The sequence below is a fragment of the Notothenia coriiceps genome, unplaced genomic scaffold (assembly GCF_000735185.1).
Source record: "Notothenia coriiceps isolate Sejong01 unplaced genomic scaffold, NC01 NC01_scaffold00027656, whole genome shotgun sequence".
Taxonomy (NCBI): Eukaryota; Metazoa; Chordata; class Actinopteri; order Perciformes; family Nototheniidae; genus Notothenia; species Notothenia coriiceps.
The window spans coordinates 110,341-125,866 of record NW_011360357.1 but is presented as its reverse complement, the minus strand read 5'-3'; the positions used below and the strand labels follow the sequence as shown (position 1 = coordinate 125,866).

Below are 15,526 nucleotides of genomic sequence, written 5' to 3'. Positions count from 1 at the left end.
ACATGACACTACGTCGTACATGCACGATAGCGTACTCCCGACTCACAACAATTACTGTCGTGCTCATACGCCTACGCACTCACAGCCTACACCACCCGTAAACAGCTTTATACACAAGCATGGCCCGTAGCGGGGTCCTGTGATTTGTAGGCTCTATGCGCTGTTTACAGAAAGTGAACTCTCTGAGGACTCATACCTCTTGGACAGTAAACACGACTGAGGATTTCTATTTAGCCACCTCTACATGTGTGTACGGCCACCCGCCTTGTGAGATGGTGGCTCTGTTAGTGAGTCTCGATGCCGGAGCTGGTGTTACATGTGTGGTGGTGTGGTGTGAGTGCTGTTATGACATGAGTGTGTGTGTCTGTCTCAGTTGTGGCAAGAGACCTCGCCACTCCAAGACATGGATATCTTTTGATCTGAGATACACACTATCCGCGTCTTGTTTCAGTCTAGCGAAGTAACCTTCATTATGGGTGACGTGCAAACGTCGTGCCTCTCTGATTAGCCAATGAGCCGTGTGATACTGTAACAACTCGGGGTTCGTCTATAGCATTTTCTATCCGAGTTTCATCCAGGTGATGTTAGGTGAGGGTATTATCGACAAGAAGTGCTGTTTCTTCCTGCTGGTTCGATCAAGCGCCTAGTCACCCGGCTTAGGACACTCTACCTACAAATGTCTGAGGTCGTATAATGGGTGTGTCCTTTATAGACACTAAATGTAGAGGTCCCACAGGAATGTTCACGCCTGACGAAGAAAAGCCAGACAAAGGAGTCAGGTCCTCCAAACATGCTACATGCCGTTCGACGCATTGGGGCAATTCTTGTTGTCCCATAAGCGGACCGTTGGATGGACATGCTGACCAACGAAGAGCGTGTCATTGTCCCCCAATAATGTTGCCTGTTTACAGGGGCATTATTGACGGCTGGACTCAAAGTAGGTATATGTGGTCTTCCTCGTACAAAAGGGTCGGGTCTGGACATGAAGGGCTCCCTCAAAGTCGTGCCTGTCGACGGGAGTCTGACTTGGGGTGCGCAGTACGCGCGCGCCTCTGATTCACCAGTGATTACTTACCGCATTTTACCGTGACCTGCAGCCGACATTGGCTGAAATTGATCATGCCCGTACGGAATACCCACGACAGAACTAGCGTTTCTCGCTAGAGTGCCTTTGCGTACAGACTGCCCGACCTCTCCATAAATTGTTTCAGGCTGACCCTCCCCAAGACCTTTCGGTCCTTGGGAGGGTTGCCGTCGTGCATTTAATGGATCGCAAAATCGCACAATGGGTGGGATTTTGCCGGCTACAGAAGGAGGAGTCGTCCTTTCGGTACGGGAGCACTCCTACTATTACTGCTGTTATAGTATACATTTGGTAATTCCTCCACACGCAAGAGCGGTCAATGTACGACGGCGTTTTGACTAGAAACACAGCTCTCCCTTCGATGCGTCACACCCCGCATTCAGTGTTGTTACTAGGCCTGTCACGATAATTAATTGTGTTGGACGATAAATCTTTCTGGAAATTATTGCGATAAACGATAATATTGTCGGCACCGTTTTAAGACCATTTTAGACACAATGATAATATATAATAATAATTCAAGTACATCCTTTCAAACATAACTTTTTATTGAACATTCAACATTGCAAATGAAATGTGAAATAATATTAAAATATATAAATTATATATAATAAATAAAACAAATTAATTAAATTATAATAAATTAATTAAATCACACACAACCAAAACAATAAATTAAATAGAGTCAGGCTGGAAAGCAGAGCTCTCTCATATATATATAAAAATAAATAAATAAATATGAGCACACATTATCTCACAAGCCAAAAAAAACCTCCTTAAAACAACAGTCAAGTGTACAGTCCACTGTCAAAGACCCAGATGCCTCAACAGGCCATATCCAAATCTGTTTTTCTAAGTTTTCGAGCAAGGAACACCAACATGTTTGCATTGTCGGGCGGGGGCTCTCCATCTCCAGCTGCCCTGTTTGCTCCCAGCTGGAAAAACGGAATGGGGTGGTTGTGTTTTAGGTGGTTTAAAATGCGTAGGTATTGCCTGCTTTTGTCGCTACCTTTTTTAAACCAATGCGACACACCGCCCGGCTCATTCAAGTCCGTAGGTTCGCCTCGTTGATTTGGTTTGAATCCAAAATACTGCCACACCGGAGAATCGAGATGTGTCGTTAGGTTTTGTAACCAATTCCATTTCACTTTAAATTCCCCGCGAGTAAGTCACACGTTGTCTCCCGCTTGTCGCTATATTATTAATTTGGCTGCTACGCTGCTGCACATGCACGCGGAGTGTCCTGACCTGGCTGTGTGTCAGCCCCGCCCCTCACAGCGCGCCTGGCAGCCACAGCGCTCCAGGCTAAAATGCTGGTCACATCTTTATGTAAACGGCAATTTATCGAGCTCAAAAAAGTTATCGAGTCCATTTTTATTTATCGTACCATAAGTCAATTTATCGATTATCGCGACAGGCCTAGCTGTATGCCATAATCAGCAATATTAAAATAATAAAAAGCTTGCAATATTTCAGTTGATTTGTAATGAATCCAGAATGTATGACATTTTTGTTTTTTTAATTGCATTACAGAAAATAAAGAACTTTATCACAATATTCTAATTTTCTGAGACAGTCCTGTATGTGAGTTGCAAACAGATGAATGTTATGTATGTTCTTTCAAAACTTCAGGTGTTTAACATTCTTATGGCCTGTGGGATGAATTGTTTTATTATTGTCAATGAAAGCCTTTTGTTTGATTATACAATGACAAAGCAAACTATTCATATATTGCCTAGGTTCAAATTCTAATCTGGTTTTATGACTCTAGCTCAGATCTTCACATGATTCCCAAATCTGACTGCGTACTAGCTTCTTTTGTAAAAGACAGCAAGAGGACTTCTCTCCAATCCATTCTTCTGTTGTTTCTCAGGCAATTTACCAGGGCTTTATTTTGCCTTTTGCGTGGTGATTGATGGGTTTGAGTACAAGACTGGTGTTGGAATAACAAAGAAGGAGGCTCGACTGAAAGCGGCACAGCTCGCTCTGTCGGACCTGCTGCCCACCTTGTCTGACTTCCCTGAAGGAGCAGGTAAATGTCTAATACTGATCTAACAAAGTATTTCTGTAGCATACAGTTCCTGGAACGCCAAAGTGTAGTAACAGATCTCATCTTCATTAATTCTCATGCCTGTTTGTTTTTCTTAGATGCCCCTCCAACACTGCCAGTAAAAGAGGAGCCCTCCATCTCTGACCTTCATCCTTGTAAAGCCGATCATGGTACTGTAATTCTGGATTCTATTCGACGGGATGGCAAATATTAGGACAGTGGCATATTTTGTTCAGGTCTTGATCTCTCTTAAATGAAATATTGAAGTTTAATTTGAGGGGTTGTGTCCAAAGGGCGGTACTACAATTTCCATATCAGTCCGTGACGTAACTGGGCCCAGAAAGACTTTTGCCCATTGACTAACATTGGGAAAGAGACGTCTGTAAATCAGCCGATACTTTTTTGTTAAACTACTATGAACTATTTTATAGCCCTTATTAGAATCATTCGGTCCTTAAAGTTGTAAAATGCACTAAAAGCCGAATCTAGATTTATTTTCTGTCTCCATGCATTCTACTGAGCCGAGAGTGGGGGGCGGGGCTTAAGGTGCCATGCTCTGTGAGCGCACATACTGGTTCTTCTGCTCTGACAGCTAGGCATGATGGGTAATCTGACGTTGGGCCATTTTGTCTTCATGCGCCAATGAGCAACTGTCATAGGAAAGAACGAGACCCCGCCTCCCACGCTGTATCCAGTTCTTATTATGCATCCATGGTTCTAACCTGTTGATATGGAGGTCAGGTGACTTGCGTCTGTTGAAGAACACCTCTACTGTTTGGCCTGAAAAACGTGTTGGTTAGTCTGGCTGTATTTTTTAGAATGGCTGTGTTCGATAAAGTTAAAAGTTAGCACTCAAAATCCCTCTTTTATTTCATTTAAAAAACCTTTGCTCTGTAGTATTGCCAAAAAAACAAATATGAATCTTGACATATTTAAATACATGCTTTTTGAAGCAAAAAGGGGAAATTCATTGAATGCTGCTCCAGTAGATATGCACATTTCTATCTAACTTTTGTATACGTGGTGTCTTATATGTCTTGCTGTTCAGAAAGAACAAGTCCTTTAAACCACCGGATTCCCAACGCTGTCAAGGATCACCTCACTAAACTGATGAACAACCACCCAGAGTTCACTGCCTGCGCTGGCACCACAGCAGCGTTCATCATACAGACTCGTAAGGGACCTCTCACAAACGCACAGTTAAATCAAACCTTTATTTGAAATGTGTGAATGAACCGTAATATTGGAAGCAATAAGAGCTGTTTTATATTTCATTGCTGTGAACAGTGTAAAGACGACCTAAAAAACGTTCTGACACTGTTCCTACAGAGAATTGATATTTTTATAGTCTTCACAAAAGCAGTATTTATTGCACTTATTTGCTCATGGTACTTTGTCAACGGTCTTATGTGTACTAAATCTAATACTACAGACCTGCTCATTAGGACTACAGATATTTGTATAGCTCCATTAGCTCTGTTCAGAATATAAATCTCACATGTATGCATTAACCTTTTTTACAAAATCCCTCTCCCTTTAGCCGGCGGATATGATGTGGTCGCTCTCGGCACTGGAAACTTTAATACCAAAGAGAGTACCTCGTTGAGTGGACGTGTTGTGCATGATTCACATGCAGTGGTTACTGCAAGGAGATCTCTTATGAGGTAAGATACAGCCATGAGCCTGGGTGTGCATTATGTGGTTTGGGTCGTGTCATTCGCAAGAAAGGATTTCCTATGATGCAAGTATTTNATTCTCCGTGGGGACTTCCGGCAAAAATCTTGATTCTGATCTGAAGTTTTCAAAACCGTTTACGGTCTCCGGTACTTCCAGTCCAACGCCTACTGCATGCACAGCGTTATAAAATCCGGCCTTCAAAGTAAGTTACACTTTTTCCCCCTAATTTTTTTTTCTTCACTCACACATCTCGAAACGGGTCCGCGACCCAACAGTTGAGAACCACTGTTCTAAATCCTATTTAAGACCTTCCTTATTTTTTTGATCATATTTAAGACTTTTTAAGCCCTTAAATTCTGATTATCAAATGTAAGACTCCGCAGGAACCGTGTAAATGTTGTGCTTGTGGTTCCGAATTGAGGTGAACTATACAACAGAGAGCAGAAGATACAGGGGAATAAAATACTGTTTTAAGAAGTATTTTGATGCAAAGGTTTATTAATTAGCATGTAGCACAATATGAAAGTGAAAGCAGAGCACTTTTTATTTTTTTTAAAAATAGGAAAATGTTGAATTATGATGACTATTTGTGATCTCAATATTGACCAAAATAACCATGATCATTATTTGGGTTATAAACTTGCAGCGGGCGCCCAGAGGCAGTTTGAGATCTTAATCCAGCCACAATTTACGAGAACGCAGCACATTACTACTGTCACACATCCTCAGTATAGGTGCACGGCTTTCTAAGAGCTCTGGTCTGAAATGTTTTCACGGTGTAACCACATCAAGAGAGTTGCATATCCTGTTTATCTCTAAAACTACTAGCATCACCTCAGCGGCAGAAAAAAAGGCTGTGCTCACATAAATGTTCACACTATGTATCTGCTTCTCTGTGGAAGAATATTACAACAACTTAAATAAGTGTCAGTCATATTGTCTATATCCCAGTGGCATTCGACAACACCAGGCCCTTCCTGACCTATAACTGACCACATACAAAGATTAATAGGAATTGCATTGATCTGCACAAGTGCACACATTAAGCATTATAGTTTGTGATTTAATTAAATATAGAAGATTCAGGCAAGATCAAACTACTAGAATATTGTTTTTAGGATACTTCCCCCGTCTGATTTACAGAGTAGCCAATGTTTTTCTTGATCAAAATGTTACCTTCTAACTTAAAAACAACAACTATGCAATGCTTCAGCAGGACGTCAACTCTGTGGATCTGCACATACAGAGCAGAACCTGATCACTATCCACATGAAACGAATCCTATTATAATTGTAATAAATGGCCAAAGTAACATAAAACCTAACAGTGTGTGTTAAGATGCCATAAGGGTTGGTTGCAATGCATTAAAGATCAGACTCTGCATATCATGTCATGTGTAAGCAACAACATATATAAAAGAGACAAATAAAAATGTACATGCACCTGACAGGCTTGATCCTTTGGGAAAAAGTTCCCAGTAATTCCTTCTGTTGCCCAAACCAGTGGGAAGTAAACCCATCTCTCCATTCACAAAGACTGATCAACACTTAAAGAGTAGAAGATCCACTGCAATGCACACACAGGAAACCAAAGCATTTCCTGTATGTGTATAATAACCGAGTGAAACAGTTTGCATCAACATCGGGGTCAACAGGTTTGAATTCAGGGACAAGCCACACATTAGACGGCCCCTTGAAAAGATAGGAAATCATCACTTCCTAATAAAATGCAGTATTAAAAAGAAATGCAAATAATTCTCTAAATATTCCCGTTTTCTAGGTGAATTGCAACAAAGCAGCAGTGGTGGGTTAGCAATGGGCCCGAAGGTGCAGGGGGCCAATAAGACATAGCCTCTGATGTGCTGTTTACACGAGAACGCAAACGGGTTGTATCCGCTACTTTTCTCTCTTTTGGTATTCGTTAGCCCGTGTTCGTTCACATGAGGTCGTAACGGACACGGGGAAACGGACCCTGCAAACCATAACGAGTCCCAAGGTGGATAGATCTGCGGACGGAACGCTCTGGGGGGCAAACGGCTCTGTGTGTACGTCCTATACGATCATTTCCTGATAACGATAAAGCCATAGCCCCACCTCTGCTGCTCACTGCTGTAGCATGGTCAGTAGCTCCTGTCAGTAGCTACTGACCATGCTACAGATGTTAGTGCCAAATCTACAGCTCCTCTACCACAACCATCAGTAACAAGTGGACATGGAGAACTACATGTTGCTAAATCCACCGCGGGGCATATACAGAAGGTCAACCATGGCAACCATGCTCGGGGGTCTTCTTCGCTGCTTTTGGTGTATTTTGTGGCGCCACTTACAGGCCCGGAAAAAGTACTACAGCGTCTCCAGCGCGGTCTCGTGTGAAGGGAAGACTTTGATATCGTATTCGGTTAGTTTGCGTGTAAATGGGGTCTGAGTGAAGTTGATGTTATTTACTTTGCTTTCTTCTTTTAGCATAGTCAAAGGGCTTCGTTATTCATGTCAATAACAGAGCCCCAAAAACGCACCGTTAATTGAATGTTTGGAGATATAGAGAAACAAGTGTTTTTTGGTAATGTAAGTGTTCCTGCTAAATTAACACGTGCCAGACACAAACATTTGAACTATGGTTTGGTTTTATTTATTTGTTTGTTCCATCATTGAGCATTAGCCATGGCTCACTTAGGCACACATACTGTTCAGCAGCAAGGGATAAATCAAAAAGAGGTTGTTCTCACAAAACAGTCATTCAAGACAAACTTTAAATGTTTATGCAACAACCATAACTTACTCATTATACTTAGGGACAATTAAAGTAAAATCTTGATTCAGAAAGTAATATTGAACATGCACATTTCCAACACATTGGCAAAATGTAATTTTTGTAAATCACTTATCACCATGCACACAAGGAAGCAAAACTATTTCCCAGATAAAAGCGTTAGGGCTGTAACAATTGGTTTGCCTCTACAAATGGCTACGTTACAAACTTTTTAAGCATTCGTATTCCTTATGTGAAAATCACAACTAAACCTGATGGTAAAACACCAAAGACAAATTCAACTAACCCAAAATAGCTCTTCAACATTAACAGTGATTGACTTTAATCCCTTTGGAAATCACATTAGCATTACGCTAAAGTCCCACAGCAACCAGTGCTTTTTTTTAATTTTTTTTTATGTGAACATTAATTCTTCAACACAGGTTTTGTTCTCTCGAGATAATGTGTTCATCTTCACATTCTGAAGTTATCACTCGCAGACACCTTGACCGGCCAGGCCCCGTAGCCTTGCTGCAGCAGGTACGCCTTCAGCACGTTCTTTGCCTCCTGATACGCCTTGGCCATCCTCTGCGGTGACATAACAACAACACAAGTATAAAAACAACAAATACTTCTCTCAAAACATATTCACAAAATCCATTCCAAATATCAATTTAGAGTTAAAGGTAGAATGGAGAAGCTCGAGTGCGCTAGAATTTGAAAATACGCAGCCGAAAAAAATCTGCCTCTTCCTTCAGACTTCCTCACAGAGCCCCTCCTCCAACACACACGAACGCGCACATGACCAATGAGGGCACGAGATAAGTTTGTGCACAGATGGAAGGCTGACAGGCAGGTAGGCCATCCAGTTATTTTAGCCGGGCCGGCTCAGATGATTGGTCGTGCTTTTTACAGTGCCACGGCTTCCACAGATGATATGTTTTTATGTATTTATTGTCAAAACATTTAATATATTCATTGCTATCGGGATGTTAAGAGCATTCCATGGAATATAACAAAAAGTGTTTCTGAAGTGAATTACCTACCACACCTTTAAGCCATGCAAGTGTGTGGATTAATCTGAACATAAGCAGTCTGCTTTCCATACAAAATATAGTTAAACAGAGGATAACTGTAGGAACATTATGCTTTTTGGAGTTTTCCCTTTCCTATAGTCGGGTATGTAGGGTTGTGTGCATGTAAATAGTCTGCAAAGGATAACCCGAAAGTTCCCACCAGCGGGAATTATCTCCCACACACTTCCCACCTGCCTGAAACTCCTCCATTGGACTCCTTTGATTACTTCTTCCGTAACATAATGTGGTTATGTTACTCTAAGTGGTTGACCAATCACAACAGAGCCGGCCAGCTAACCAATCAGAGCAGACTGGGCTCTGGTTTCAGACAGAGGGTGAAAAGAGGTGCTGCAGCACAGGCAGTATGAGAACAATAAAGAGCTTTTTGAACATTAAAGCATGGAGACATGTCCCAGTAGAGACAAAATACACATATGAACCTGGAAATGAGCAGAATAGGTTTTCTTTAATGCTATAATACAAGTGTGACTTTGAAAAAAATAATTGTCGACTAAAAAAAGAAAGAAAAACTCCAACTCTGCGCTGCGTGTGCTTCGCGTCGGTAGGAAAACCCGTCACACTTCAGTCAGAGCTGTGTCCGGTCATTAAGTGAATTCTGTCGGGCAGGAAATCCAAAGAGTTGGATCCTTCTGACACACACATACACACTCCTTACCGGAGCTTCTGCTGTTGATACCGCTAGTTTTACTTTCGTGTAAAATGTAATTTATATTTTAAAGGTTAATTATTAGTTTTATTTTTTATGTGAAGCACAATGTACCATGCTGTTATAATAACGTTAGTTCTCAGCCTTTGAATCTGAAACCATTTGAGTGTTACCTTGGCCTTGCTGTAGGAGCTCACTGCCAGCAGCTCCGGCCTCTGGGCCACTTTGGCCACCATCTTGAAGCGGTGCGTCATCGCCGCTTTGCAAAGGCGGCTAGCAAGAGCACTGCCACTCTTGAAGGGAGACCTACGACAAGATAATCCATGTAAAGTAAAACATTCGATGTAATCCCAGACAAAGCTAACACATAGTGGAATCAGAAAGTAGATTGCTACACAGCTCATAGACAAGGGGACTTTTCAAACTGAGGAACACTCACAAGATTTCCAGGCTGCGTTGCTTCTAATTTCAAAATAAATAAAATCACCCAGTTATCACTTTTTTTTTTCTGGTTCATTACACCGTGACAGTAAGCTCCGACGTGACCTTTAATATTAAATAATTGCAATCCAATCTAAACGTTTTTGGCACAGAAAACCCCATCACACCTAACCCCATTGTGAGCAAATATGACAGAATAGCCTCATGCACATTTTTGTCACCACACTTGACACCCAACTGTCAATTAGGGATGCCAGCGATTATTCGTTAGTCTCCATAATCGAAAATTATTATTTAAAATTCGATTTTATTTATATATATTTTTATTATCATTTATCTTTTTTTTTCTGGCTTAGTTTCAACCAAAACATAGACTAATGCTAATAATAATTGTAAATGGCCATTGGTCACACCACCAGTTTGTTTGTCGCTACAAAAAAAAAAATGTCTCTCCCGGCGGCGACGGATAATCGATTAATATTCGCCAGGGCTGTCCGATTTTGATCACGGTCAGTTTCTGGCATCCCTACTGTCAATATCCTATTAAGTGATCCTTACTCTGCTATGGCCCTGCCCTCCAGGCCATCCACCACCTCCAGGGTTCTGTCTCCTTCGCTCCAGTTGACACCGTAGGTGAACTGCCTTCCGTCGGTGCTGTTGGTGGCCACAGAGGGCACCAGGCTGATGTGGGGTCTCATCATGCAGTAGAACATGGGCAGCAGGGAGGTGACGCCCTCCACACGCTGGCTCACAGAGATCTTCATGCCACGGACGTCAGTGCAGCAAGCGTCACCTATAAGATTTATGATTTTAAAAGTAAATATATTTTAGCAAATACACATGTTAAAAGGTCACCTATTATGCAAAATCCACTTTTTGAAGTCTCTTCTACATCAACAAGTGTCCCCTCTGTGTAAAGAGACTCTGAAAGTTTCAGGAAAAAGGATTCTCTCTTTTTGTCCTGATCCATTTATATGAAAACCTTTCTGAAAATGAGCTGATCAGATTTTGGCCACTTTATGATGTCATAATGATGTTTCGGCTTGAGTAACCATTAGCCAATCGCCAATCAGCAATCCCCCCCCCACCTGAATCTCCTCCTAGAGCACCATTAGTCGCTTTCACACCGCAGTACTTTTCCCACAAAGGTTCATCAGAACTTAGTTCATGAGAACTCTTTAGTTCTCATGAACTCTAGCAGGGACGTAAAAGAAAAGGTTCTGATGAACTCATTTTAGTTCCGGTTCTTTTTGGTGTAAACGCGACATTTCGGAACTATATCGGAACTAAAGTGGGAAGAGTACTGCGGTGTGAACGCGCCTATAGTGTTCTTTGTAACCAAATCTCTCTCAGAGGGGCGTGGGGAGGGGCTACTTATTTTCATCTAAAGTAACAGACAGAGAATCAGCACTTTGGAAACAGGGCTGAAACAGAGGGGATTATGGGTAATGCTGCAATGATCTGTTTGGTGTTTGGAGCCAAACACTTCAGAGACATGTTTTGTATATATCTGAGACCTGTAATATATTGATGAAAGACAGCATCATAGGGGACCTTTAAATCATACTTCACCCCCTTTCTACAACTTGAGAATGTTGTATTATTGAACTCAATCAATCCTTATTCTATCAAAGTGTTAAATAAGAAGACGGGTATTTTTTGGTGTCTGCATTTAAGATGATTGTGGGTTTAAAAAAAGGGTACTCAGGGGGCCAGAGGTGTGATTAGTGAAGATAGTTAGGAAATGAAATGTAAGGTTTCTAATTTTAACAGTAGAGTATAATGTGCTGCAGCAGTTAGTTTGTAAAGCTGTGTGTGTGTGTGTGTGTGTGTGTGTGTGTGTGTGTGATGTAATAGTGTCACCTATCAGTGATGATGAATTGAATCTATCATGTAGGTGTTTTTTGCATATTCATACATAGCCATTACAACTATACTGGAGTTTCCAGTTTTCAAAGAGGAGTGCCATGGAAGATATTAACAATATTGACTCTTTGTAAACTTGAGTAGTTTATTTGTACACCTGTTCCTGTTCTTGTTCAACCAGAGGATTTAAAAGATGGGGAATGTGTTTGCAGTCTGAATATAGACTGCATGAATTGTTACATACTGTAAGGGCCCATTATTAGATCTACGGTTTCCTTGAGAAAATGCAGGGCTCTATGTCACTGTGGAGAAGTATGTACTCTACGCTACTTTCAAATACTTTGTAAGGCATTACAAGTTCCATACTTCTTTTACAGTAAAAGCTTTTCACATTTAAATGTCGTTTAATGGGACGTTTTAAGGTTTTATGCAATAGGGTAGCTGTCTTTGCTGGTTGTTAGGAAACCACTAAAGGATCACTACTTGCCTATAAGGATGCTTTGCACATAGACGGGCTCAATGAAGTGGCTGAGCAGGGCTCCCTGGTATCCTAGCACCTGCCACTGAGTGAGCTTGTCTGTGGTGGACATGCTAACCACTTTGGAGTCAGAGTGATCAAAAGCTGACGAGAAAACAGAGAACACCTGAAAAAAAAAATGAAAAAAAGTTTTGTAGTCAACAGTTGCATTTCCGTTTATATTATAAGCCCATGACGCATTTAGCAATATACAACTTTACTTTTGTTGCATTTATCATTAAAGGAAGTCCTTGTGGATGGAAAAGTTAAAGTTGATCACCTTCCCCTCCACTGACAGGTGTAGGCTGATCTCGTTGTTGGCTTGCCACGCCGAAATAGAGAGTGGGTTCAGACGCCTGGGAACAGAGCACAGAGCTGAGGAAGAGCACTGGATAACATTTGATTCTATTGAAGCTTTTTATTTAGGCTGTTAAGACAAACTGAGTAATAAACACAGCCCGGTTGAGGTTGAGATTTAGGGCTGCTCGATTATGGCAAAAATCATAATCTCGATTATTTGGGTCAATAATTGATATCACTGTTATTAAAAACGATTATCCATTTACTTTGAAAACATCCATTAATTGAAAAAAATAAAAATAAAATGTGAACAGTATGTTTTAACAGTTGATTACCCTGAACTTTAAGTATAATTCAACTGAAAACCCCATACAAAAAAATAATCGTTTTTTTTCTCGATTATGTTGTTTTCATAATTGCGATTAAAATACAAATAATTGAGCAGCCCTAGGTTGAGTGGAAAACGACTTCCAATAATGTACCCCTTACTTGCAACCTTGATTCTATAACATCACTTAGTTTAAAGTACCTATTGAGAAACAGCAGTGAGCACCTCAAACAAACATAAAAGAACCAGAAGTGACCGAGACGACTTTTGCATCGCCTCACATTGCCTTCGTCTTAGACAAACAGTCTCAACATTGCCTTTCAGCAGGGTGATCAAACACTCAAAGTAGGTCGTTTGAACGATTAATCAATTTTAAATCGAAATTTGAAATGATGCAATTATCAAATCGCAAAGCTTGCGATTTTTTTTGTATTTCATTTTCATTATTTTTTAATTTGTTGTTCTTCTTGTGTGTCAGTCATCCACACCAATCAGAAGTGCTGTGCTCCACATGCCAGCCATTGTTAACCAATCAGAAGTGGCCCATGATAGAAGGTGATAGACAGATTGATCCAATCACCTGCCAAGTATTTTTGAAAGTACCTGCCCTTTCCAAATGGCTTCCAATGGAGCTTTCCTAGATGGTTTGGTGAAACCATCTGAGTCAGGTTAGTAATGCTCCATCACATGTTTCTATTACAGGGTGAATCTGAAACTGAAGCATGCCCAACGGAAGTTTAATGTAAGTTTAGTTCTTTCACTCGTAGCTCGGGCTGCGGGGGTGCTAGAGACGGGAGCACGTTGATACGACCTTCCTAGCCGGAGATATGGCCGCATTTTACAATAAACTTCCGTTGGGGTCGCTTAAAAACAAATATCGCAAATCGAATCACAATATCTGTCAGAAAAATCGAAATTAGATTATTTGCCCTAATCGTGCAGCCCTAACTCACAGTTTGGACGGGACCTGAGCGGCTCCCTTTGGCAGCTGGTTCACGTAGAGGTGGAGGCTGACGCCGCTGTTCAGGGTGAGGAGGCCGCTGCTGCTGCTCCGCTGGAAGATCGACTTCTCCTTCATACTGGCCGATTTGCCGAAGAACATCAGCAGGTGCCGGTAAAAAAACCTGGCAGCACAACATTAGATTAGAGCAACATCGGAGAAATGTGAAGTGAAAGTGTCAAGGGCTGAAGACCTTCATTGTTTAAAAGGAAAAGGGTTCACTGTGGGTTCGCACATAAATAATCCGTTAAAATAATCTGAACGTGAGCCATTTCCAAAACAGCAACATTCATACATTGTTAAAAAAAGGAATATTCCCAGAACTTCAATTTGAAACACAATGTACTCAACCAAAGCATTACACATAAACCAACATGTTTCCCTATCAACACATACCTGATGTGACACCAGTGCGTAATAATGACATGCTAAATGTTGGTAAGTAGATACATCAATCTCTACTGGCGTTCAAATGATTGCATATTTAGTACAATAATATAAGTGGTAATAAGTCGTGGGAAATATTATGCATCTTTAAACCTGTTGGAATTCTATTTTGTTATTTTAAAACTATAGATGACAATTTAAATAACACACAAACAATAATCAACATTAATATAATGTCTCTACTGACAGCACCACATCTTCAGATGACACCGTGTATGATATAGTATATGACACACTTACTAACCACACTGGAAAATTAGGTATTCAAGAAATGAGTGTTCTGCTGTGTGACACATTTTAGGGGGTTAACCTGAATTGTTTTGGTCATTCACGGGAGTTCAAATATAGTTTTGTTCAGCGGTTGATTAGATCAAGATATTGTATATAAAGTAAATAATCTCCTGTAATCAAATACTTGCATCATAGGAAATCCTTTCTTGCGAATGACACGACCCAAACCACANTCCCTCCCCTACCGGGGAAGCTCCATGGGACCTTATTTCGGAAAAATTATATTCAAACGGGATCGAAAGATAATCTTTCTCTCTCCATTGACTTCAATACATAATTTTTCCGAAATAAGGTCCCATGGAGCTTCCCCGGTAGGGGAGGGACTTCGCCACTCTATAACTTAGAACTATTCTTTATACATCCATGGGTACAACTTCAGATAAAAATGAACACATAATGAAATATGACCCCCAGTTTGATGATTGACAGGTCACAGAACAATGGGGATATCTACCCTTATCCACAATTTAAAGTAATTCACACCAACACACTCTCACTCCATAATCGTCCAGGAGCGACGTTTGGTCAATGTCCCGTGGCGTGCAGTTGTGACGCTCCTAGGCTCCTTCAGCTTCATAAAGGGACGCAAATAGCTTTAAACTGATTGCAATGTATTCCCATCTGCGGCGGGATTTGACGCTCATGGAAGCACGGCATTCGTTTGTGTCGGCTGCCGTTAAAGGCAATGTGAGCGTCCATTCCCATTGGATAACGGAGAATTGTACACCCGGAAGTAAGTATTCCCCTTACTGTCGGTTGATTTTACAGTGATATCTGCACTGCACTACTCATCGANCGCCCTTCTGGGGTTGGGTTTTCAGCATGTGTGCCTTTTTTATGTTTTACAGTTCAGCTTTGATTCCATCATCTCATTAAACCTTTTATAAAAGCATTCTTTAGTTCTGTGAAGGGATATATGCACTGTACTTCACTTTAATTAATAATGTATGCTGAAAAGCGTATATATTACAGCATGATTTGTTGTTAAATAGATTTGAGTGGTTCAAACATTTTGGGTCGCGATTTATTGACCA

General features: G+C 41.0%; 2 protein-coding genes across 2 annotated transcripts in view; one reads left to right on the top strand and one right to left on the bottom strand.

Annotated features, from left to right (window-relative positions):
- The window catches only part of LOC104957751 (adenosine deaminase domain-containing protein 1-like), an 11,217-nt gene extending 4,623 nt beyond the window's left edge, over nucleotides 1-6,594 (top strand). Inside the window, exons 5-9 of the mRNA XM_010785406.1 lie at nucleotides 2,958-3,116; nucleotides 3,233-3,304; nucleotides 4,183-4,308; nucleotides 4,675-4,798; nucleotides 6,591-6,594. Coding sequence (XP_010783708.1) covers nucleotides 2,958-3,116; nucleotides 3,233-3,304; nucleotides 4,183-4,308; nucleotides 4,675-4,798; nucleotides 6,591-6,594 — 485 coding nt within the window. The remainder of the gene's footprint in view (nucleotides 1-2,957; nucleotides 3,117-3,232; nucleotides 3,305-4,182; nucleotides 4,309-4,674; nucleotides 4,799-6,590) is intronic.
- An 822-nt stretch (nucleotides 6,595-7,416) lies between these two features.
- On the bottom strand, nucleotides 7,417-14,691 carry adad1 (adenosine deaminase domain containing 1 (testis-specific)). The gene is made up of 7 exons (XM_010785403.1): nucleotides 14,678-14,691; nucleotides 13,708-13,878; nucleotides 12,407-12,482; nucleotides 12,097-12,253; nucleotides 10,302-10,536; nucleotides 9,476-9,608; nucleotides 7,417-8,147 (listed from the first exon to the last, which is right to left on the bottom strand). The coding sequence occupies exons 1-7, from the start codon at nucleotides 14,689-14,691 to the stop codon at nucleotides 8,034-8,036; spliced, it is 900 nt and encodes a 299-aa protein (XP_010783705.1). The 3' UTR covers nucleotides 7,417-8,033.
- Between the last annotated feature and the right edge of the window lie 835 nt (nucleotides 14,692-15,526).

What these genes read in the sequence shown, in the direction of transcription:
- adad1 (XM_010785403.1), bottom strand. An exon ending in GCTCAGGTCCCGTCCAAACT is followed by an intron (nt 12,483 to 13,707) that starts GTGAGTTAGGGC and finishes CTCTGTTCCCAG; the next exon opens with GCGTCTGAACCCACTCTCTA. An exon ending in GAGGGCAGGGCCATAGCAGA is followed by an intron (nt 9,609 to 10,301) that starts GTAAGGATCACT and finishes ATCTTGTCGTAG; the next exon opens with GTCTCCCTTCAAGAGTGGCA.